The 23,584-nt window shown below is 47.9% G+C and overlaps 2 protein-coding genes across 10 annotated transcripts in view; one reads left to right on the top strand and one right to left on the bottom strand.

Annotated features, from left to right (window-relative positions):
• Positions 1-5,508: 5,508 nt before the first annotated feature.
• Positions 5,509-15,757, bottom strand: MED8 (mediator complex subunit 8). Of its 2 annotated transcripts, none has more exons than XM_018072239.2 (7): positions 15,604-15,757; positions 12,346-12,464; positions 11,210-11,354; positions 10,701-10,841; positions 10,205-10,286; positions 8,959-9,207; positions 5,509-5,978 (listed from the first exon to the last, which is right to left on the bottom strand). In XM_018072239.2, exons 3-7 carry the CDS (start codon positions 11,210-11,212, stop codon positions 5,914-5,916), a joined length of 540 nt encoding a protein of 179 aa, XP_017927728.1. In that variant the 5' UTR covers positions 11,213-11,354; positions 12,346-12,464; positions 15,604-15,757; the 3' UTR covers positions 5,509-5,913. The 2 variants fall into 2 exon arrangements, with proteins under 2 accessions (XP_017927728.1, XP_017927727.1); XM_018072238.2 differs by lacking the exon at positions 15,604-15,757 and adding an exon at positions 15,266-15,309.
• SZT2 (SZT2 subunit of KICSTOR complex) overlaps positions 15,351-23,584 on the top strand; it is a 53,911-nt gene continuing 45,677 nt past the window's right edge. For all 8 annotated transcript variants that reach the window (XM_029959651.1, XM_029959649.1, XM_029959647.1 and 5 more), the window contains exons 1-9: positions 15,351-15,390; positions 15,621-15,746; positions 15,900-16,073; positions 16,422-16,592; positions 18,069-18,200; positions 20,186-20,345; positions 20,807-20,913; positions 21,092-21,302; positions 22,358-22,528. In XM_029959651.1, the coding sequence (XP_029815511.1) occupies positions 15,361-15,390; positions 15,621-15,746; positions 15,900-16,073; positions 16,422-16,592; positions 18,069-18,200; positions 20,186-20,345; positions 20,807-20,913; positions 21,092-21,302; positions 22,358-22,528 (1,282 nt within the window). In that variant the 5' untranslated portion in view covers positions 15,351-15,360. The remainder of the gene's footprint in view (positions 15,391-15,620; positions 15,747-15,899; positions 16,074-16,421; positions 16,593-18,068; positions 18,201-20,185; positions 20,346-20,806; positions 20,914-21,091; positions 21,303-22,357; positions 22,529-23,584) is intronic.

The raw sequence follows: 23,584 nt of genomic DNA, 5'->3' as shown, positions 1-23,584 counted from the left end.
CCTGTGCTGCCCAGCTCCCTGCCCTGCCTGTGCTCTGCCGTGGGGGGATGCACATGGTGTGTGCCCTCTGACAGCCCCATGCAATCAAATCTGGTGCATTCTGCTGACTGGAGCAAAACAGGCTGTGCTATGATGATGATGATGACTGTGGCTGTTTCTACCACTGTGATGCCCATGGGAACCTAAATATACAAAAACATCCCTCTTCAGCCCCACTTATGCAGAATGTGTTTCTCAGGGGGGATACAAGTCGGTGTGTTAGCTACTGCCATGAACTCTTTAGGCAGTGCTTTGAAGTCCTGCCACGCTGCTGCAGCAGAGCAGGAGACGAGGCGTCTCTCCCACCCCACACAGCAGGACCCCGACTGCAGTACTGCATCAGTACCAAGAATAAACCCCACGTGAACATCCACTGCACATTTCAAAGCCAAGTTCCTGCAGGAGCAGCACACCTCCATGCTGCATGCCAGGGTGGGCAGAGCCCAGGACTGGCACATGACAGTGGGAGACAGACACGACCCACCAAGGCCACCTGGCAATAGGCATAGAAGGAGCTGGTCTGGAAAAGAGCAAAGGAGGAACATCTGGGAAATGCTGCAGCTTTGAAATAACACCCACAGACAGCAGTGATGCCCCTTTGGCCCAAAGCACAGCCAGCAAATGAAAAACATAATGCAAAAATACCCCGGGGCACAGTCTTTTCTCAGAGGAAAGGAGCTGCCATGCCAAGGGGGACCTCAGCACCACTGCTAATTCAGTGCAGAAACTGCTTGGACATGACAGGAGCAAAGGGAGAAGCCTCACAGCAAGCAGGTAAATCAGTGACAGAATCTGAGCAGCAGTGACAAGATTGCTGCTGCAGGAACCACAGCCCTTGATCCCCTGACCTTGGCAAATATGTGTCTCAGTCAGAAAAATGCATGCAGTAATTTCTTTTCTTTAAAAAATGCACACTAAAAAATAATAATAATAAAAAAAAAAAAGACACAGGCTTCTCCTTCAGAAGAGCCAGCCAGCACGCTTTGCATTACTCTGATGTCAGAGTTACCCCTGAGGAAGTTGCAGAAGGTTTTCATTAATTTCTAAGTGCAGGTTTCCACCAAGGCAGTGTTCCTGGATCCAGCCAGAGCGCTGCAGTATCATAAGGACAATAAATAAACTGTGGAGTCACATCAGCTTGAACTATTTTTATGGCATGTATTACAAATACACCCAAACATCCCATTTCTCCAGCATGTATTTTTACCACCACAGCGTCTGTGTGACGTACAAAGTGGTAACATTTTCTTTTTAAGACAGATGAAGATTTATGGCACTTGTGTGGAAGGAGAAACTCCATGGGATTTTTCCAAAGCATCTGTGTATTCATTTGTAGGTGCCAGCTGTCACATAGACATGCTCTGCCTCTCCTGGGGCCACCAGGCTCATTTGGGGAGCCCAGGGGAAAGCAGAGCCTGACTGGGGGGCTGCTTCCACCACCAGGCCGTTTTCCTTCCGTTTGTGCCTTTGACTTTCAAGCAGTTTCTGCGTTTTTCAGTGGCCAGTTAAAACCCTCCTTTTGCTGCTGTTTCCACCTATTTGTCTCTCCTCTCTCAGCTGCAGGTGAAGCTGCTTTGGGAGCAATTCAGATGCAAAACTTGGCTTAACACCCTTTGGCAGCACACACCCCATTTATGTAGCTTCTTAGCATCAAAAAGTCCTCAGGCTCTCTCAACCCAACCACCACAAGCCTTCTCCTTTGGTCCCAGATGTTTCTGTCAGAGAGATCCCATCCTAGCAGGAGGATGGAAAACAGCCCTGCAGCCCATGCTGAAACCTGCCTTAGCTATGTTATGGAGAGTGGAGAACTGCAGAGGGTTCCCTAATTCTCCTGTCCCCCCATCTCTTTGGTTGCTTCCCTCACACCTCCTGTACTTCCCCTCCACTGGAAAGGCTTAATGATGCCCACTTAAAAGATCTGTAGGTTAAAAAAAAACAAACAAAAGTTATGTTTTGCTCGTTCAAACAAAAGAAGACACCTGTGTGCACATCTCCACTTGGGGACAGGACAAGAGAACAAACAAGCAGCAGGTGTTTGTCGTGCTGATCAGTGGATGCAAAGAGATGCAGGGTAGTGGTGGGAACAGGCTGAGCTTCACAGCTTCCAGAGACAAACTGGCCCAGGGCAGCAGCAGGACAGGCTGTGGGCACCACCCAGCATGGCTGGATGTGCGATACGAGCTGGGAACGGTGCGCCTGTGGGTAGCTGGGCAGGAAGGAAAGGCAATAAATATCTCTCTCCTGCATTTGGGAGGAAGCCAGATGAAGCATTCCTGTCACGAGGGTGAAATGCTTTCCACTCTAACAGTAACTCAGGAGGATGTTAAACAACAGTTGCATAAGGTAAACATTGAAAACTCAGCAGTCTGGGTATCCCGCATCTCAAAAATAAAATTAAAAAAAAAATCTGATTTTAAAAATCCAAGCTATTAATGATGACATTCAGGAAGACAAGGGAGCCTGGAAAAGCTCCAGAGAACAAGCAAGCTGATATTATGCCAGCATTTAAAAAAAGTAAACAGGATGGCCTTGTAAACAGGTGTGTCTATTCGACAGACATCACATGCAAAATAATGACCAAGAAATATGTGATCGTGTTGATAAAGATTTAAAGCAGAGAAATATAAATATCAATCATTAGGGATTACAGACAATAAGCCTTCAGACTAACATGATAATTTTTTTGGCACTGTATGTTCTTAAATATCAGAGAGCAACCTGGCTGGTACAGAGCCATGTGAGATCAAGGAACAAGCTCACGGGTGACCTGGCCAAGTGTGAGGCAGCAGAGGAGATGCTCCCCATGGAGCTGTACCAAGGATGTGTTTGTAGCAGGGAGTGCTAAATAGTGTAAAGCTGATGACCTGGAGGGAAATGAAGTCATGATGGGCAGAGCCTGTTGTCCTGGGAGCCCTTGGGATCCCTGGGGCAGTGGGCCCACACAGTGAAAGATGCCCATTGTCTGCACTAGAGCCCAACTGGTACTGAGGAGGGCCTTGGGGGCCAGAACAAACCAGTGTCCATCTCCGTCACACTCTTGCACCCAAGCTGGGGCCCAGACAGCCCAGCAACACCAGCTGTGCTGGGACTGAGCCTCCTCCTTGCCAAAATTATCCTACTTGGAAGAGAGGAGTTCAAAAGGAATCGGATAAGGCAAGGGAAAAGAAAGACCCTGAGGGCTCAGTGCAGCAGCACATCCCATGCTCACAGGAAGAGAATGCTTCCCCATGGCCTGCTTGGCCCCTGCCACAGGGGGACACAGCCCCAGCCTCTGCCCTGACCAGCAGGGCTGTGCTTTTATTCTGACACAGTGCACTGGGAATGCTGAACCCCTGTTGGACTTGCAGACCACAGTGACAAGCAGTGGACCATGAATTCCACTGTGAGTTTATGGGTAAAAGGCTTGTTCCTTTTCCCTGTTCAAACATTCAAACACTGGCAGCAACCGGCTAAGAGGTTAAAGTCGCTCTACATTTGAGACTCCCATTCCCACAATCAGAATAGTGCATCCTAGTCCAGTGTCCCAAAGGACACAGATGCATAAGGAGATTTGGATGCGAGTCAAGAAGTGGAAAATGGAAAATATGCCTTAAAGCAAAAGGGACTTTCATCAGTTTCAGGATCAGGAAAGCTTGATCATATAATCTGACTCCTCTCTCTGGGACGAACAGCTCAGGGGCTCACTCCCTGGCTGAGAAGATCCACTCACTGGAAGGGAATTAAAGAAATGCAGCCTCAATCTAAGGTGCAACAAGAAAAATAGTTTTTAGAACGACCTACCAACCACTGTAGCTGAGACACATCAGTTCAAGATCAACTGTTTTCCTAACAGCAGTGCTCTAATTTTCTCGAGAATGAATTCACGGCAGCCTGTGTCATGCAGGAAGTTACGCTGGCGAGCCCAGCCAGCCTCCTCGGCTTTATAATCTACGGAAAAAAATCCTGCCTGTGTTTCCCTTCTTCCCGTCCAAGTGTGTGAAAGGTCTGGCCGGCCCCACTGGAGGCGTTTTTGGGAGAGCCAGGTTAGCGTGGGCAGCAGCAGCTGTGCCGTGCCTGTGTCCCACACTGCCCCAATCACCCCGGCGGCTGCTGGCCCTGGTGCTCCTGCACTGGGGCATTTTAGCTTTATAAGGAAGCCAGTCTGGGGGGACAAAGGGAAGCAGCATCCTAGAGCTGAGGCTCCACAAATGACGGGTGCCAGGGATCTGACACACACAATATTCTGCCTTCCTTTCCAACCACAGCAGGGATGTGAGACAGAGCAGGGCACAGCCATTCACATGGTGCTCAGCCCATCACGGGGAACAGCCCTGCAGGCTCTCACTCCCTGGTCCTCAGGCTCCAGTTTTTTGCACAAACCCCTCACACTGGAACCAGTAATGTGTCTCCTCTGCCCTCACCCTGCAGTCAGTGTGTCCTGAGAGAGCTGGAACCTCCGTGTTGTTTAGGAGCAAGAAAGCTCCCAGCATCCCATCAGTCTGGCTGGGATGGTGCCACTGCAGACTCCACTGGGCTCATTCCTAGCAGAGCAGCTTTGCCATCTTATAAGCTGTTTGTGCTTCCAGCTCAACTTTCTACTTCCCAGCACTTTTCAAGGGCCAGCACATCAAAATGGGTCGATAACTGCCCTAGTCACAGCTTTGTGGAAGGTTTTGTTTTGGGAGAAGGGCTCACAGCCTCCACAAATAAGCTGGATCTGATTAGTTCATAGGCAAGCAGTGCAGGAGCAGCTGCAGGCTCTATCTGCTGAGTGGAGATTTCCTCACCCGAAGATTGCTGACAGATGCTATTGAGTAAAACACAGTGCTGGCTTTCACCACAAGTCAAAAAGGAAGTCCAGGCAAATGCAGCAAGAGGCATGACAGTTTTCCTTTAGGATAGTGCTGCATGTACTGATGTGCTCCATGGGCATGCGCCCCCACCTTTAATCTCAGAGGAATCTCTCACTGGGCAGATTATATGTTACAGCTCAAAGGCACAAAGCAAAGACGGCTTCACAATGCCCAGTTCTAAAGAGAAATGGTCAATCCAGAAGTGCCACAGTCCTGAGCAGATTGAAATATGTCTCTGAAGTGATAAATCGATCCTGAAGTAGCTAGGAAACTTTATAGGAAAACACAGAAGCAGACAAGCATGGAAATGAAGCTGGATCTAGCTGGGATTTGCTGCAGTATCAGAATACAGAAGCTCTGTGCTTCTGTTCCTGAAGTGCTGCCTTCTTGCTGTGGGCCTTGTAATAGTCTTTCCCAGTATTCTGCTTTCTGGGGAATAGTCAGAATTGGTTTTCAATGCAGGAGATGTTTGCTGCTCGTGTTTGTACCCTGCTGACTCACACTACAACACCTCTTTACCCATAAACCTGCAGCTCCAACACTCGGCCTCCAACATTTTCAGTGTATTTTAGACTGGAGATGCTCTGTGCTTCCCCCGAGGGAAATGAGAGTTCCTGAGAGATGGATACCAGTGTCTCACAGTGTGCATAACGAGGTCTTTATTCAACAAGAGGGAGTAAAGAAAGAACATACTGAGTGACCAAGCAGAAATAAGGAGCAGAGTGCTCCATGCAGTCTTCAGGTTCTGTATCAGGAAAGGGTAGTTATCCTTCAGGTCAGACCTGGAGAAGATGGGATCAATACCATAACCAAAGTCCTCTGCTCTGGCTGAACAGAGAAGTAGTTGTGTCCTGGAGATGTGGCCACCAGCAGCTCCACACACGCCACCCAGCAATAAACAAAACCCAGAGAAGGGCCTTTAACCCCTATCTCCCTGGATATGGTATGTGGCTATGTAAAGGGACTAGTCCTAGAAGGAATCCAAGTGGGGTGGCTGCAGCAGTAACAACACTGCTGTTCCCTGGGTCTGGTTCATCTCAGCTCACCTCTGGTATGGATGCATTGAGGCAGATTTGATGTTTGTTTTTATGCCACTTGGCATTTTTCCTAAAGAGAGGGAAAAAAAAGAAAAAGCAGTGCAAAATCAGCATATGGGAGAACATTTGCTCAGGAGCATGCAAGAGTCACAACAACCCCATCTGGGCTTTTCTTGTTCCACTCCAGGCTTATCTGCTACAGCATCTTCCAGCTTCTGATCTACCACAATCAATCTCTTCTACAAACTGGCATCTTTCCCTGTTGAGAAATCTTCTTGACAACTCCTGTGTCCCTCTGTTATCCCCTCACATTCTATCCTTGTTCCACCCTAAAGAAGACTTTCTCTTTGTCAGGAGGCTCCTACATCACTGTTGGACTTAGTTTCACAGAAGTTGCTGGCAGCAGCACTCACAGAAGAACCCAGACTGATCTTCACTTCCATTTCAGAGAGGCAAACACAGAGCCTGTATCCCCTTACACGCAGCATTATTTACAGTCAGGGTGTATATTTAAATTACTAAGCCTCTCTGAGATCTCTTCATTTCTTGTAACCACATCCCCCTCTTGGGCATTATTACTCTTTGCTGATACCAATCACACATGGAAGCATGTTCAAAGCTTACTAGCAGCCTACAGTGAGTGTACAGTGCTAGACAAAACTGAAATGTCTGAACAATAAACAGTGATTAAAGAGCAGCTCAGAGGGATATTCAAAGAACACTCCTTCAGTGTCTTCAAATTAAAACAGGAAAAAAAAGGACAACTTCTGGAAGTTAAAACTGTAGTGCAGCAGGACAAGAAAAAAAAAGATTTGATAAGAAAATGCCTAAAAGAATAAAGATTATTAAACTTTCTCAAACATATCCAAAGTAGGTCATTGCCAGCAATAAATGGGCAGGCAACTGATATATCACTTCAGTGCTAATAAGCAATACACAAATACTGTTAGACATTACTCCAAAAGCAAGTGAAGAGGACTGCATGGTTCACCTGCATCTGGGACACTGTGAGCAATTCTGGTGTTCCCAGTCTTGGAAACAAAGAGAAAAAGTGCAGGTCAGAGTGACAAGGATGGTCCAAGTTATCATTTTCACACAAAGTCACAGTAAAGAGAATAGGACTCATAAGCTGGGGGAAAAAAAAATTAAAAATGGACAAAGGGAGGAGACATGACAGATTTCCAAAACATGAAAACTAGTATGGAGAAGGTGAGGAATCATTACTCGCCATTTCTCACAACATGGGTAAAAAGGAAACATGCAAGAAAATTATCAAGAAAAAGATTTAAACAAAAAAGGATTATTTTAAAAGCAAAACATGCAATAGAGCTGTGGGACGTATTGCTATATGTGTTGTAGAAGTCAAAACTGTAATTCAAACAGGAACTGCAGAAATTAATGGCTGCTGTACCCACTGGTACAAAAAAACCCTGGCTTAATATCTCTGAAAAATGACTGTTGTCAAGATATACCTTTTTCTTGTATTCTTTCAGCCTCAGCTATGGGCATAATCAAAAGCAGAATAGTGAGACTGACCTTTGGTAAAATCCACTATAGCTGCTCTTATCAAAAGGGACCTTACCCCTAACACAGGCTGGACAGCAGCTCTTGTTACCAGGGTGCTCTGCCTGGGCTACAGAAGGGCCTGTCTTACCATCCTGGATACAGTGTTTATGGGGTCTTTGTTTTCAAATCGCAATGGAAATTAATTTCTCTTACCTAAATACATATTTAACTCAGGATTAATATTGTTGCTCAAGTTCATTTCTGAACAACAGTCATTACACGGGCAAGAAAACACCAATTAGGATATCCGATATCCTGAATCGCAATTAACGTTATGACAGCACAGGGTTAGGCCTGTATGTCCCCCAGGCCCAGCCCATTCCTGACAGCAGAGGACTTTTAAGGAGGAATAGCAGAACAGGGCAAGCCTGCAGTGACACCCCTGCAGAATACCCCAATACCCCCCTCTGCTGCTAACATACTGTGGCTCAGGGTCATGGAATCAGAGTTGGTTTCTTCAAGATTAGCTGTTGACTGATTTTTCAAACAGAAATTTACGTGCTTACTTATTTTTCCATCTCATATAAACACTGTCTACCTATCACACTAGGCAATGTGCTCTACAGTCTAATTATTTCATATTCAGAAAAATATCTCACTTTTGTTCCAAGTTTACAAGCCCGTGTTTTCATTGGAGCACTTTCACCAATCCTTCTGTATCCTGGGAGACAGTGAGCAATCATTCCTCATTCACCTGCTGTATACAATTTGGGATTTTACAGGCTTCCTTCTCCTTAGCCCAAAGCTATGGTCAATAGCAGAGAAGGTATCAGAACCACCCATAATATTGTAGGTGTGGGTGCCCAATGGATTTACAGAATGGCCTGAAGATACCACGTGTTCCTCTTCCAGTAATTGCAAACATTTGGTTTGCATTTCTGCCCCAACTGAACAACCAATTGATGTCTTTAGAGAACTCATACCATGGATGTATTTCACAAATACAAGTAACTAGGTTGGAGTCCAGGTGCTGGATATGTACAGTCCAATTTGTACACCCCTGTATTTCACTTTATGTTTCATACAAATGTAGCCTACTGCTATGAAGCAAAGTCCCTTGGTATGGGAAATCCTTCTGACTTTTTACAGACAACTTTTGGGTTTTTTCTTACCTTAAATAACTCATTGCCACCAAACTTCACCACTTCATTGCTTACCCACAACTTAAATTTGACAGGAAATCCCCCCTGCAAAACTACACTGTTATCTCCCTCCATATTGATCCCTATGTTCACTAAGTCTCTTATTAAAATAGTATTGCAGTGGGAGTTAAGAAGCTGAAGCTGGTTGGCTGGGATCCATTTCAACCTCAGCTAATTTTAAGCAGGTATTGCTCCACTGTTGTAACCTGACTCATGTTAAGGCTAGAAAGGAAACTCATACTTAGTTACACCTCAGAGGTGACTGGGGAAGAATCTCTACATCTGCATTTGTCTCTCTTGCTCCATGGATTTCAACTGATCTCAGATAAGCAACTTCTTTACCTGGCTGTCCTGCTGGTGTCATCTGTACTCCTGCCAGCATTGGCTGCTGCTGAGCTGGTGCCCCTGTCATTGGGACCTGCTGGATGCCTGAAGCCCCTGCAATGATGGCACCAGCTCCTGGTTGGCCTGACTGGACAGATGCCCCTGAGCCTGGGGGTCTCCGGTTTGACAGCCCTTTCCCAAAGGCCACAGCTGCTACCAGTGCATTGGTATCTGCAGGGTTGAAAGTCTGCTTGTTCTGTCGTAAACCTGCAGAAAAAGAAGTTGTTATTTTCAGAAGTTACTTTTAGACTTAGCAATCAAAGTCTAAGGAGTAGCATAGCTGCTCCTGAATTTCCTTTTAACTACTTTGGTTCGTGTAATAGAGATGAGTTTTCTTACAGGCTCTCCTACAGGAGTCTCAGCAGGGTCAAAGAAGCTGCAAAATCCAGGGACAAGGGTGATCCAAGAGCTTTTTCACTGACAGCAGGGCATAATCTGCTCAGGGAAGGAGGACAGAGGGAGCTAACTCCTCCATGCCCATGAGAAGTTCCCACTAAAGGCTCCATGCTCAATCCTACGGCAGTTAACAAGCACTGTGTTTTAGATAAACAATGGCAACATCCCTTTTGAAGGCTCATGAGCAGCATGGTGTCTGCAAGTCTTTCTGCCACACATGTGCCCAGTTATACTGTTAATCCCAGAAACTAGACAGAACCTGTGCTTGGGTCCTTGCTTACACTATGTGTGTGTCAAAGATAACAATAAAAACGATGCCACTGCCTTTAGGAGTTGTGCACAGCACTCCTGGGAACAGTAAACACAACCAGAAAAGGCTGGCCATGAGTCTGATGCACCCATCATCTAGAGAGCATCACACAAGAGCCTGCCAACAATGTAGTCTCCTTCAGAACACAGCTAAGGGGTTTCCCATTCACTGGCACTGCATTTTCACATCTATTTTTATTAATTAAAGTTGATTGAGAGGTTTTCTTGGCAAATACTTACCACTTCCTCAAAGAGGGATATGGAAAAGGGTTGGGATGACCTTCCCGCCATGCACAGGTCACACAAGCAGGACACATGGCACCCACAGGATCCCTTCCCAAACTAGGGACAGCCAATCTTGCATCTTCTGGAATGCTTTTGTTTATGCTGTTCAACCTCAATTCCCATACTTCAGCCTGTCTGTTATACCTGTTTTGCCTCTACTCTCTGAAGCCTGCTGCTTGAACCCCTGCACCCCACTTCCACCTCAGTGACATACCTGCACTTTCAGATTCACGCTCCTCCTTACTGATTTTCTCCAGCAGATTTGAGCACATTTTGTTCAGACTTTGGATCTGTTTCTGCAAAATGAAAACTATCAGAAACTGCCAGAATATCTCCAACTCAGCACAAATCAGCAAGGAGAATGAACAAGCTTTCTCTTCCCAGGGTCTGTATAACCAACTGTAAGAATTTTGGTGGCCAAGCCTAGGGAGCCCAGTGCTAATGCACACGGGGCACTATGGGGATGAGATGGCCTCCACTTCTCTGACTGGTCCGATGGCACCTCCTGTGAACAGCCAGAGAGCTGGATACCCTGGTGAAACTGTGGAGGAAACCAAACCTCAGCTAGGGTCAGCTGGAGAAATCTCAGACAGGAAAGGACAAAGCAAAAAAAAATAAACTTTCAGATGGAAGGGTGAAGGAAGCAGAGTTAAAGGGCATTGTGTGCCCTAGGGATAAGAGGCAGAAGTATCAAGCTGTTCTTTACCTACCTGTGCTGCATCAGGGCTAATTCGAGCTGCATCAGTGATCAGCTGCTTCTCCTGCTCCTCCACCTCAGGGTCGGGCTTAGTTCGGAGATGGTCAGGCACCACCTCATGGCTGAACACGGGCACACGCCCCTCCGTCTGCCGCTGCAACGTTGGACAAGCCTCACTCAGAGCCTCTGCCTCCAGCCCAGGGCACAGGCCATGGTGCTGGAACAAGGCCAGCATGCTGTGCAGAAACCTTGATCTGGGGAGCATTAGGAAGTTTTAACAACTTGTCTAGGAATTTGCATTGTGCCTGTTTAGTCAGAGCAACATATTTATGAATAGAACACCTCCTGTAAAGGGCATCCAGTGCACGTGAGGTGAAAATCCCTCTGCAAAGCAGCTCCCAGACAGAACTACTCGCTGCTTTTTCTTTCTCTACACCCAGGGCTGAGGAATGCCCAGCACAAGGAGTGGCAGGCTGGAGCAGACAGACAAGCACTTTCTGATAATCAAGGGACATGTCTTACCATGATCTCCTCATCACGGTCTGGAGACAGCACTAGGGGGATGATAACCTGGTTTCGCAGTAGTGGGGTCTTCTCATGCTTTAGCACTTTATTCAAGGTGTTCAGCTGCCCCGAGAGCAATGCAAAGCTGTCCAGAACTGATGGCCTGGGAAAGCAAATAAAGAAGATAAAACATGGAAAGGTATGCCACAGGTGGCTTTTCTCTCTTCTTTGTTCAAATGGCTGAGAAGTGAGGAATTAACACTATTACTCCTCAAATCAGTCTACTCCAGACAGTGAGCAGTAAAACCCAGGGTTGAATATGCAGATGTGGACAAACCCCAGCCCCTACTGCAAATGTCTCAAATGTTGCAAATAGTTCAGGGATTACAAGCAGTACCATTGGAAGTGTCAGTTGTTTGGGATTTCAGCAACATACACAGGAGCAATTCTCTCCTTACCACTAACTCTCCAAGTGCAATTCTAGAGCAAGGTCTGAGAAATAATTTAACCCCTAGGCAGTACAGCCAGGAGAGACAATATTTATGGCTTGGCTATCCACACTAAGCAATAATGAAGCAAAGTAACTGATAATCTTGTCCCCTTCAGCTTGTTCCCACAGGGGGATTCACCACCTCTCCTGCCTTCTGCAACATTAACTACAAATGTTAATGGCCTCTGAAGCTTTCTGCAATGGCAGATACTGTTTAAGATACCGTATAGTTTACTAAGTTGCAGCTATAACATCTTTATGCTCCACCAGGAGGAGAATGCCACCTTGCAAGTCTCTCAAACTGTGTGGTGAAACAGAACTAGCAAAACACAAAAGCTCAGTTTATATTAGAGCCAGAAAAAGCCAGAGAAAGTCAAAAAATGCAGAAAGAACTATTGCTCATTTCACAGTGCATGTGGGTCTCTAAGATATTTCACTTGAGAACTTCCAGTCACTGCAGATGACTCTATTACTCTACAGCATGAGACCAATGGATTTCAGCTGGTTTTCTGGTGGAAGACGGGTAGTGGTTCCTCCAGCACAAATATGAAAAGCAAATTTAAACCTACTGACACTAGGCTTCTAACGGTTTCTAACTAATCCTTTGAGCCAAGTCTGAACAGCTTCAGTGACCAAGCGCCCCCAGCTCCAAGAGACACCTTACCAGGTGAGTCGGTCGTACTCGTTCTCCAGCTTGTAGATAAAACTGACCAAAGAGTTCTTCAGGTCGGCCACCTGACTGATGAGCGCCTCCAGGGTCAGCTCCAGCTGCTTCTCCTCTCTCTAAATTAAGGCAAGAAAGACAAAGGATGAGGACAAAGCTTAACATCCTCCCAAGGTATTGTGAATCCACATCCATGCATCCATAATCCAATTGGTCCTACAGCCAGCCTCCTTTCCAGAGGAAGCAAACAGAGACTCCAGAAATAAAAATCCTATGGTTTCACATTGACCCCCTTCCCCTTGGGACACTTAGGCAATAGACTTGTGCCTCAGACAAACGCTTGGCCAGCTGTGCTCTTTAAGATCTAGATGAGCATAGTGAAGACATCATCACTTACATCTGCTTTTTACCACATCAGGCAAAGTCATCAAAGTTAGCTCATGCCACCTTTGTGAGCCATTTAAGCCAACTCAGCTCAAAGTAGATTAGCATTCTCTCAACTTTCTCTGACAGCAGCTGTGGGCACAGCGATGTCTTAATCCAAAACAGCCTTTGCAAAAGGAGTACCAGGTCCATGGCCTAAAGACTCCAGTTTGTGCTCTTTACCTCATTTACCTTCTTTCTGCCCAAGTGCCACCTCCAGCTGCCAAAGAAACTGGCAGCTGCTACCGTATTTGTGCCTTACTGGCTGCGGGAGGCCCTGCTGTGACACGGAAGGTGTCATACCCACACACACACCTCACCTCCTGCCTTTTGCTCGGATTACATTGTTTAAATAATCTTTTCCACTGATAACCCCATCCGGGTGAGGGAGGACGTTGACAGATAAAGTGTCAAGACAGGGGATCTGATGTCAAAGACACCAAGGCATGTTCTTGACTCTTGCAAAAACCTCCTAAAATCCTATCTACTCTAACTTACTCATACTACAGTATTGCGCAAAATATAATTAAAGTCCCAGCCCTAACGAACTGCTCGTGTAAGTTGAGAACTGTACAATAATAATCCATGAGGAGGGTGGGACAAAGCAATCAAATAATAGAAAGGGAATACCGATTGGGAAAGCAGATAGAGTGACTCAGGCTGCTGGCATGCTTGCTATTGGGTTTGTTGTTGCACTGCTTAAATACACTGGACCAGTGTAAGCTTCACAGGAGAGGTTATCAGGCATCTCCCATGTTCATGAGAACACAATATCATTCTATTTTATTTATATTCTGACAAGTCAGTAATTATTGACAGGACTTCATTTTAGCCACCTTAGAATAACAGCTGAGTCGACCTTGTTAAAATTTGATCCCCCATCCGTGGAGTGGGCCCATGGAAGGGATTGCTGCTGGCTGTCCCACCTGGAGACAAAGGCACCCTCCTCCATCTTGTGACTGGACTAGTCAGTTCCTGTCCAATTAAGAAATGAGCCTACAACTGTTTGTGTGCACTGTGTTTGTGCAAGAAGATTAACTACTGCCTGTATTACAAGCTGGGCAGGTAGCCAGTGTTTTACTACAGGGGTGCCAGGCATATGCACCCATAACAATTCCCCTGGCCCGCTGCCTGTGCTTATCCAAGAAGCCTTCAAGATGAATGAAATCCCATTGCACATGGCCTGCTCCAAGCCTCCTTCTTTCCCAGGCTCTTCCTAAAGCCATAAGGAGCTGGAAGCAGACGTAAGCAGTGCAAAGCAGGCGTACAATAAGACTGACCAGTGATTCTAAGGAATGCCGTGCCTGCCTCTTGTGCCTCTCACAGGGAATGCTTTAAGGAGTTTGTTAGCAATGCTAAATTGCCCAGAGGGAGTAAAGATAGGGCTTATTGAAGGGGTTTTTGTTGCAGCACCTGCTGATAGGGAGCAACTGAGAGATAAAGGTGAAATTCAGAGTAGGTAAATGTAAGCAATGCATTCGGCAAAACAAAGGGGGGAAAAAATCATGACTGGCAAAACAAAGGGGAACACCCCCGCCCCGCCCAGACTTTCTGTACACAATGACATTCTCTGAGCTGATAATGTTGTTACTCATCAACAAGATCTTGGGATTATCTGAGGATAACTCGTGAAAACATCTGCCCAAGGCTCAAAAGGCAGTCAAGGAAGTGACCATAGGATTTATTAGGAAAGCAACAGAAAGCTAAGCATCCTTATGTGACCGCATAAATGCATGCCTGATTTGCATCTCGAATATTACGAGTCACTCGTCCCTCCAGCTGAAAAGGGATAATGTAGGAATACGTACTAATAAAGGCAACAAGCATGATCAAGACTATTCACAGTTCTATAAATGCATCAATTAAAAATAGTAAAGAGACTGGTACACACAAGGAGAGAAAATGTAAAAAAACCCTATAGATAAGGAATTGCGGGACAATCCATTTTAACTTTCTTTTCGGGTAAGACAACCAGGAGACTTGCACGAAGCCAGCAGGCAGAGGTTTCAAACCAAAGGAGGTAGATCTTTACAGCCTGTTAACCTGTCATTAACCTCCGCAACTCTTGCACATTATGGACGCTACAAATTCACAGCATTTAAAAAAAAAAAAGTAACCAGGTCCTCCTCCCATTGATGAAATTTCATTCGAGGCTATTCAACACAAGGGACACGCCAGCAACAGTCTACACGGAATGACACCCAGCAGCGTGTTTTGCTCTCACGACTTCATTTGGGCACCGGTGGCAAAGCCAGGCTGCTGGGGCAGGGGGGCCTTTGGTCTGAGGGCTCTCACCCAGGGCTGCAGCAGGGGCTGAGAGGGGCCGGTGCGCTCAGACAGCCGCACGCACCGCCACCCACCCCACAGCCGCGCAGCAACAAGGGAGAGGCCGCTGCACGGGGGAGCACCACGAGCTCGGCCCTCCCGCACGGGGCTGCCCCGGCCGCGGCTGTGCCCGGTCCTGCGGAGCCCCCGGCCCGCTTCCCCGGCCTCTCACCTGCATGGCGGCGCTGGCGGCGGCGATGGCGGCGCTGGCACCGCCCCGGTGTTTCCCGGGAGAGCGGCGCTTTACGGGGCGGGGCCGCGGCCGACATGGCGGGGGCCGAGCGGCCCGACGGGGAGGTGGGAGCGGGCCAGGGCTGGGCTCGGCCGGGAACGTGGCGAGGGCTGGGCTCGGCGGGGAGCGGGCCGGGGAGCAGGGGCTCGGCGAGGGACGGGGGTGGGGGCCCCGGCGGGGCCCGCGGGCCGCGTGGGGAGCAGCGGGGCTGCCCGGTAAACGGGGCCGCAGCAGCTCCGGGGTGAACGGCGCTGGCCGGGGGCTCCTGCGGGGCTGACCTGTGATCCCGCCGCAGGTGGAGGAGGCAGGACACGTGTTCCTCCTGATGAAGAAGGACTACCGCATCTCCCGCAACGTGCGCCTCGCCTGGGTGCTCAGCCGCCTGCACCAGGTCATCCGGGCCGTGCCCGAGCCCGAGCTGGTGAGTCGGTGTCCGGGGCTGGAGGGGTCGCCGCGGCTGGTGCTGCGCCAACCCGGCAGCGCCTGGACCCTGCAGAGCATCCGAACCCGGCTCCTTTCTCCGATTCTTCCTGTGACGTGGATTCTTCCTTCTCTCATTTGCTTGTTCTGGCAGGTGAAGTCGGAGAATGAGCTTGATGTTCTCAGCATCCTGCCTAACGGGTGGCAGCCGGACGAGCCCGTCCAGCCCAGGCCCTATCTCCTCGTGCCCTCCACACGGGTCACCTTCCTGGCCCGCCAGTACCGATTTGTGATCGAGCTTGATCTGAGCCCTTCCACGGGGATTGTGGTAAGTGCAGAAACTGCCTCTCCGGGGTGTTCTGCATGAAAAGGCTGGACTCGTTTCTATTTGCTGAGAAGACTTATTGCTCTAAGCGTCAGTCTTAACTTTTGCAGAAGTTTTGCTTTTCCTAGGAGGGAGCTGGGAAAGCTGTGCTCCTGGCCGAGCAGCTTAGTGGCAGGTCCTGTTTCTCCACTGGATGCTCAACGTGTGATTTTTGTTTATGGGAGCTGTTGTTTTAATCCAGCTGCCATTGCAGAAGGATGTTTGCTGCTGGCTCTGCAGGGTGGGACAACCAGCAATGAGATTGAAAGTCCTAGAAAACAAAAAAGCTGTTCTCTTTCTCTGTTTCTGCAGGATGACTCAACGGGGGAGATAATTTTTGATGAAGTGTTTCATGCCCTTTCCCGATGCTTGGTGGGATTGTTAAGACCCTTTCGTATCCCTGGTTCAGACATTATCTACCAGCCAGAGATCTTTGTCACCATCCAGGCATATTCCTCCATCATTGGCCTGCAGTCCCACCAGGTGAGGTTCAGCCTGTCCCTGGGCTTGGCTCAGCTCTCTATGCCAGGGTCCTGTGAGGGCAGAGGAAAGCAGGGGTGTGTGGCAGCTGGGCTCTGTGATCTGTGATGCTGCAGCCTCGTCTCACTAGAATGTGGCCTGGTGTGGTGCAGAAGTGTGTGTGAGCAACTTCTCCTTTCTGGGCAGAAGGCAGAGGTTTTTCTGGAGAATGCTGCCCACAGGCGTGACCTTAGAATTGGGCCTCAGGGGATATTTGCCTCATGTTGAAAGTGTGCTCGTTGATGTTTTGTTGTTGTTTTTAATTTCTGTTGATTAATTCTTTTTCCTGTTATAATTAGCTTGAAGCATCCAAGCAGAGCCCATGTGCCCAAAAGCTTGTCTGCCTGCTCCAGCTGTGTAGCAGTGGTTAATTCAAAAATAATTGCCCCTTCCTACAAACCTTCTTCTCTTTGCATTGCTATGAATATGCTGCTGCTTGCTGGAGGGAGCAGCCAGCCCCAGTATTGAGATTATCAGTGAGATTTTACTTGTGTCAGGGTAGGTCTGTTTAACAAATTCAGGTCTGGTTTATGGTGCCAGTGTGATTTTTGAAGTTCATCCTTGATCTCTTTCACCTTACTGTATTTTCACATTACTTACACATTTCTGATGGCGTGTTTCATTCTTTTGCTAATACCAGAGAAAGTGGGTGGTAACAGGAGGAGCCTCTTAGCCTGTGCGTGTTCCCGCCCTCTCCCTGCCCTGCCCAAACCTTCTGCCAGGGTCTGTGTAGGGCCTGAGGAGCGTGGCCTTCACTTTGGTCCATTCTTAGGTGCTACCAGATTAAGCGTAGCAGGAACTTCTCCATTTGCCAGTGGTATTTTGTGTGTCGTCTTGTCCAGCAATCTTGCAGACACCATCCTGCTGTGCCTCAGTATCTCCCCTATTAACACTATATTGGGCTACATCTGTAAACACAGGTGTTATGCCTATCAGCTTGGGGAGTTTCTGTGGTGGCAGGTTCACTCTGTCACATCACTCAGCCTCTTCTGTAATGTCCAGTCTAATTTTTCTTTTCTTTACTTCCTTTTGGAAGATAATTGGATCAGTCTATAGGTGAGTTAGATTGGAACAAACAGGCCTTCCTTAGAAACATCAGACCAGAGTTAATGGCTTCTAGCAAGAATCCCACATCACTTTCTCCTGACAGCTGCTTATCTTGGAAGAATGCAAATGAAGTAAAAATTTCTTGCCCAAGAAGGTTTCCCAAAGTGCAATGTGAGCATCTGCTGCAGAGTGAACTCCAGATGCCACAAGACACCACTGCTCAGGGGCAGTTGGCTCTGAGCAGGAGCAGAGAGAAGTGGCCTGTGTTGTACCTGTTCTTTGTCAGGGATGTGTCTGAACTTCACCGCAGGGAGCTGTGTTCCTGTGTACCTTTTTGTGGGGTGGTGCTATAAAACCTTAAAGTGATGACTGATGTGTGTGTCCTTGGGCCAGGTACTGTTCCAGGGCTGTCAGCTGGATGAGACGAAGCGTGAGGCCTTTCTGCACCAAGTTTACACACAGCTGTGTGCCTTTGAGAACAAAGTGGCAGAGATGCTCCAGCAACAGTATGAACCCAAACCTCAGGTAAGGAGGGCAGAGGTAGTTGGGGTCTCCTGGCTCCCTTGAGATCTGCGCTCTGAGGCCCCTCTGAGGTGAGGTGGCAAGAGGAACAGCAGGGTAGGTCTGCAGAAGGGACAGCTGAGGAGTTGGCAAGATAATGTTGTGGGATGCGCTAACGAGACCTTAACTCTGAGGAAAGCAGAACCAGTGTTTAGAAGGACTGATGAGAATGATTACTTTCCCTAAGATTTTTGTGCAGTAAAACAGCTTGACTTGCCTGACATCATGGGACAAATGGTAGGATGTGCTTTCTCTCTGAAGAAGATTGTGGGAGAGGTGATTATGCCCATATTATTAATCTATAAATAGCTGTGAATATGCCCTTAACCCTTGTTACATTTCATGACTGAAAATACTTTGTTGTTATGACGAAAACTAACCATAAAACTGGTGCAGTTTCTAAAACTGGTGCAGTTTCTAGTACTCCTTGAAATCTGTGGCAAATGCTGGTTAGTAGCCATGGATATGTGTATCAGGAAATTAATGAAAGCATCATAGAAAGTTTGGGTTGGAAGGGACCTTTAAAGGTCACGTCCCTTGACCTGCTGGCCATGCTGCTTTTGATCTTCTTGCAGTCAAAGTCCTAATTGGCCTGTCTGAGGTGATTTAATTCTTATTTAGTTATTAGAGTTTGAGCTAAAAGGAAAAAAAAGTCTCAAAATCAGATGAGCAAGAGGCTACTGGTGGTGTGTTGCAGTTCCATATCTGGAGTGCTCCGAATCTCATATTCCAGCTGAAATTTGTGTGTTTGATTACTAAGACTGTCAGTCCTGGAACAGAAGGAAGATTGGAGGAAGTAAATACCTGGTCTAGTGAGTCCAGATGGTGTTTTTGCAGTGCTTTGTATGCATTCCTGCTTGAATGCAGTATTTCTCTCATGGTGAACTACCTTATAACTTCTTCCATGCAAATGGGGGAAAGAGATGCTCTTGCAGGCCAGAGAGACTGGTGAGTCCTGCCACAGGCTGTGGGGTGGAGGTGGGAGGCCCCAGGGGAAGGGCAGGGACTAAAACTTTTTAAACTTTTGAAGTTGTATTAGCTGTATCATTGTTAAGGAGTGTCTGAATTTATGGCATCTGGCAAATTAAAGCGATGGATAGATTTTTTTATTTTTTTTTTTGCTCACAGCCACAGATTGCTCCCATTTGTGCATAACAAAAGTTTCCTTAGTCCCAGTTTTCTTTTCCCAGCTCCAGTCATCTGCAGCTTTGCAGGGGAGGGTCTTGCCTATTCTCTGTCTTAGCAGTAAAAATGAAGCAATATTTTATTACAGGTTTGAAGTGCCAGAGCCTTCTGGGGATGAGGGGACTATGAACACAGGTTTCTCACTGGTGTAATTATACAAATTTCAGGCTTTGCCTGGGGGATATTTTTCATAGAAGGTGGAGAAGTCTACCTGCATTTGTTTGTATCAGCAGTGCATAACGAGTGCTGTTTGAGCAAAGGTAAATGCATAGGCACTAGACTTTGTCCTTACGAGGCTCCTTGCTCCCTCTGCTGCAGTGAGACACAGCTGTCTCTGCTTCTCCAGCCTTTCTGGGCTGAAAAGAGTAGATTAAGTAGGTGCTGAATAGCTGCAGCTTCTACTAAGTGACAAGGGGAATAAATTGGTATTCACCATCTCTTTTATTGGGAACTGCTTTGCTCTAAGTGAACCCAAAGTGTCTCATATTTCCTCTTCTGTGAGAAATCAGCTTAGAATAAAGCTCTGAGCATGCTGTCCCGTTCCTGTCCCCTCAAGCAGCCTTGTCCAGCTGTTCTGACGGGCCCAAGTGACCAGGATTTTGAGAGCACCTGGAAGTTAAAGCGACTAGTGGAGTCTGTTGAGGTGCTCCAGGGTTGTGGTGCCATGGGACTACCAGACTGAAGGGTGTTTGGAAGAGCGAGAACTAGAGCTAGGCTGAAATCAGCCCCGTGGGGCCTTGTGGGTTTTTTTTTAACTTTTCCAGGTGGATTTGTCACCCCTGAGCCAAGAGAGCCCTAGTGAGGGGCAGGAGTCATCCGGGAGGAAGCCCAGCGTGTCTGTTGTCACTGCTGATGTTGGCCTGGTCAGCATGGTCCGGCAAGGGATCCTGGCACTGCAGCTGCTGCCCTCCAACTCCAGTGCAGGTTGGCTGCATCCTCAGGGTTAAGGTTTGCCCAGTTGTTTGCAAAGGGTTGTGTTCCTCCTGCCTTAGGCTGAGGTTAATTTTATAAGGGCTGGTACCTGGACCCTTCTGTTGGGGATGAAATTTCAACATCAGCTTTTACTCTCCACGCTGTGGGCAAACTGTGGCAGTGGGAATGGGGAGGACAGCACTGTGCCACGTGCTGTGTGTCAGCATTGGGGAGTTTGTGAGGAAGTACAGCTGTGACTGTTGCTCAGGACAACCCGGGATGTGCAGAGCTAAGTGCTGTGCTGTACCTAGCCAAGGTGTTTGCCAGCTCCATAATGCCTTGGAAGCTCTAAACCATGCTTGGGATTTTCCTTCTACTTTTGCCCTGCCTAAAACTTTCTCTCTGGTGGATATAATGGGAGATTGATAGCTGCTTGAGATGGAAGATGCTCTAAGATGCTGCCTTATTTACAGGTATAATAATAATTACGGATGGTGTGACCAGTGTCCCTGATGTGGCTGTGTGCGAGACTTTACTCAACCAGCTGCGCAGCGGCACAGTGGCCTGTTCCTTTGTGCAGGTATGTCTGGTACCTGGCAGTGTGGGGCAGAGGGGGAGGCAGATGGATTCTTGTTGGTGGCATTCGCTTCCAGAGGGGAAGAGGAGCCTTCTCTGCCTGTTTGAGTCCCTTACCAGCCCTCTGCCTTGTCCTCAGCACTGCTGCATTCTCTCAGGTGTCTTCTTTTTCCATCCTGCAGGTGGGCGGTGTCTACTCGTATGATTGCAGCTTTGGCCACGTTCCCAATGTGGAACTGATGAAATTCATCGCCATGGCCACTTTTGGTGCTTACCTCTCCACATGCCCTGAGCTGGATCCCCTGAGCCTGGATCTGAATGTGTATCACAAGGCATTCCTGCTATACTCCTTCCTGCGTACTGGGGAGTCTCTGAATCCTGAGTATTACTGTGGTGAGGAATGTGCATGTCCTCCTTCCAGCAGCTGGATGTCTTACAGCACCTCTTTGGGGTGACTCCCCCAGGCTTGGTTATGCTGATGCTCTCCCTTGTCCCCTCTGGGCAGTGCCTTCTGAAGGCTCTGGGTACAGAGGGTCACACAGCCTCATCTGTGACTCCCCTCCTGGTTCCAGGGATTGGGAGGACCACTGTTCCCCTTTCTGTGGTCTTGGCTCAGCAATCTGCAGTTAGGCTCACTGTGTTGGAACTTGGAGAAGAGGGGTCAGAAGCTCTTGCCCGCCCTTCCCTGAACACTGGTTAGCTCTCAGGTGGGGACATTCTGGAGAGCTTCTCCTAGCTGGTCTTGCAGACATCAGTTGGGATTGGAAAACCAGGCCCCTGAGAACCATCCCAAATGCCTCTCTTGGTTTTTCTTATTTTGTGACTGTTACTGACTGGGAGTGTGCCAGGACAGATTAGTTTAGTTACCAGTAAAACATGGAAACACCCTTTCGTGCCCTGGCGCTGTGCTGGTGCCATCTGCGCCTTCTGTAACTTGGCAGCAGAAGCCACACACAGTGGCAAGTTTGAAGAGAGCTGGCCTGGGACTTGGAAATGTTGAATTTTAAAAAGATCAGCTGTTAAGGGTTTAAGCTTAAGGCTTCCACATCCAGGTGCTTTTAGATAGCACCTAGGAATTCAGGTTTTCCAGGGAAACTGGTAAAGCCCAAAAGCTTGCTGTGCAACTGTTGCAGCAGCTGTGCAGTTTCTGCCCGTCTAGGTGAGACGTAACTCCAGTCTGTGCCTTGTCCAAAAGCTGTCCCAGAGGAACCAGGGCCTGGCACCCCACCTCGCCCCTCTCCCAGGCCTCTTGGCCACACTCGTGAACCTGTTTGCTACGTTGCAGAATCAGGAGTGGGTGTGAGTGGTGCCTGAAGGATGTGTTGTTCTTCAGGCCAGCAAGGCGAGTGTTCCTGGCAGCTTTTATAAAACACTTCAGGAGGCACGTTGCCATGGGGCTAGGCCGAGGGGAGCTGCTCCCTCACAAACCCCATCTCTGCCATTTGCAGTGTCCCAGCACAGGCTGTTCAACGAGCACCTGGTGTCTGCAAGCAGCAACCCCGCGCTGGCGATGCGGAGGAAGAAGCACACGGAGAAGGAGGTGCACGCCGACCTCGTGAGCGTGGTGTCGGTCCGGCTGCGCGAGGGCTACAGCATCCGGGAGGTCAACATCACAAAAGGTGACTCTGCTGCCTTGGGAGCTGGAGGCTCGGATAGGACTGTCTTCTCAGCTGCTTTAGAGGGGAGTACAGGGTCTGCCATTTCAGCAGAGTGGCTGATATTGTGGAGGAAGGAGCTGTTTTCCCCAGACTCTGTTTTCACGGTGCGGGGCTGCCCGGTATTGCTGTGCAGTTATGCACCTGCCAGGCTCATCCTCTGTGGCTGTTAGTGCCAGGGGAGGGACAGACAGTGATGCTCTGTGTCTTGGAAATGATTCCCCACAATTGCAGAGAAACTAATGACAGAACTTGGGTTTTCTGGGAGTTCATCTGTATTTCTCCTTTTTTTTCATCCCTTTCTAGTCCTTTGCTAGATGCACTCCAAAATGCTGATGTGAAGTTGAGCACTTTGGTGCAACAGACTTAATGTCTCCAAACTACAGCCTTCCAAAGGAAGAAATTCCAAAGGCTGTTGTTAGGTGAAAATGTCAGACCAGTCAGGACCATGACCAACTCAAGAAGACCAGAAAACCTTCCAGTGATCCTGTTCTCTTATCTGACTCACTAGAGATTATGGCACCTGGAGTGTGGGAACTAGCAGCTGACTAGGAACCTTGAGGGGTTTTTGAGTATCCTAAGCAGTGCCAGGAAATCCTACCTAACTTTCCATCTCCAGCTGTGACTAGTGGTAGTACTTTAACTGAAGGGGAGATGGAAAAATCCAAATGCAAGCTTATTAGTACAGACAATGTTTTATATCAGGGAGTCAATGTCTGTGATATAACTCCAAAGTAATTCCAAACTTGCCATATGATGTTTTCTATGAATTTACTGTGGTCTACCTTAAAACCATGTAAATACCTTATACCACTGCTCTGCTTGGAGGATTGTCCCAGGGCTTCATTGCTCTTTCTCTACCTTCCTTTCTAAACTTCCTGAGACCAAATTAGAGCTGTGTGAGTTTATTGTCTTTAATTAAGTTTATCCTCCTTCTCTGGCTTACACAAACATATTTAAGAACGATGTCTTTCTCCACGTAACCTCCCTTTTGGCAGGTTAAGCAAGCCCATGTTTCAC

This window comes from Manacus vitellinus, unplaced genomic scaffold (genome assembly GCF_001715985.3).
Source record: "Manacus vitellinus isolate BGI_N305 unplaced genomic scaffold, ASM171598v3 scaffold_21_pilon, whole genome shotgun sequence".
Lineage (NCBI taxonomy): Eukaryota > Metazoa > Chordata > Aves > Passeriformes > Pipridae > Manacus > Manacus vitellinus.
Note: the sequence above shows the minus strand (reverse complement) of the source record. Positions and strands in the feature narration are given on the sequence as shown.

Excerpts from the sequence above, each read along its gene's own strand:
- MED8 (XM_018072238.2), bottom strand. Across the intron at positions 10,842-11,209 it reads ACCGTGATGAGGAGATCATG|CGGCAGACGGAGGGGCGTGT; the intron begins GTAAGACATGTC and ends CCAACGTTGCAG. Across the intron at positions 9,208-10,204 it reads GCGTGAATCTGAAAGTGCAG|GTTTACGACAGAACAAGCAG; the intron begins GTATGTCACTGA and ends CTTTTTCTGCAG.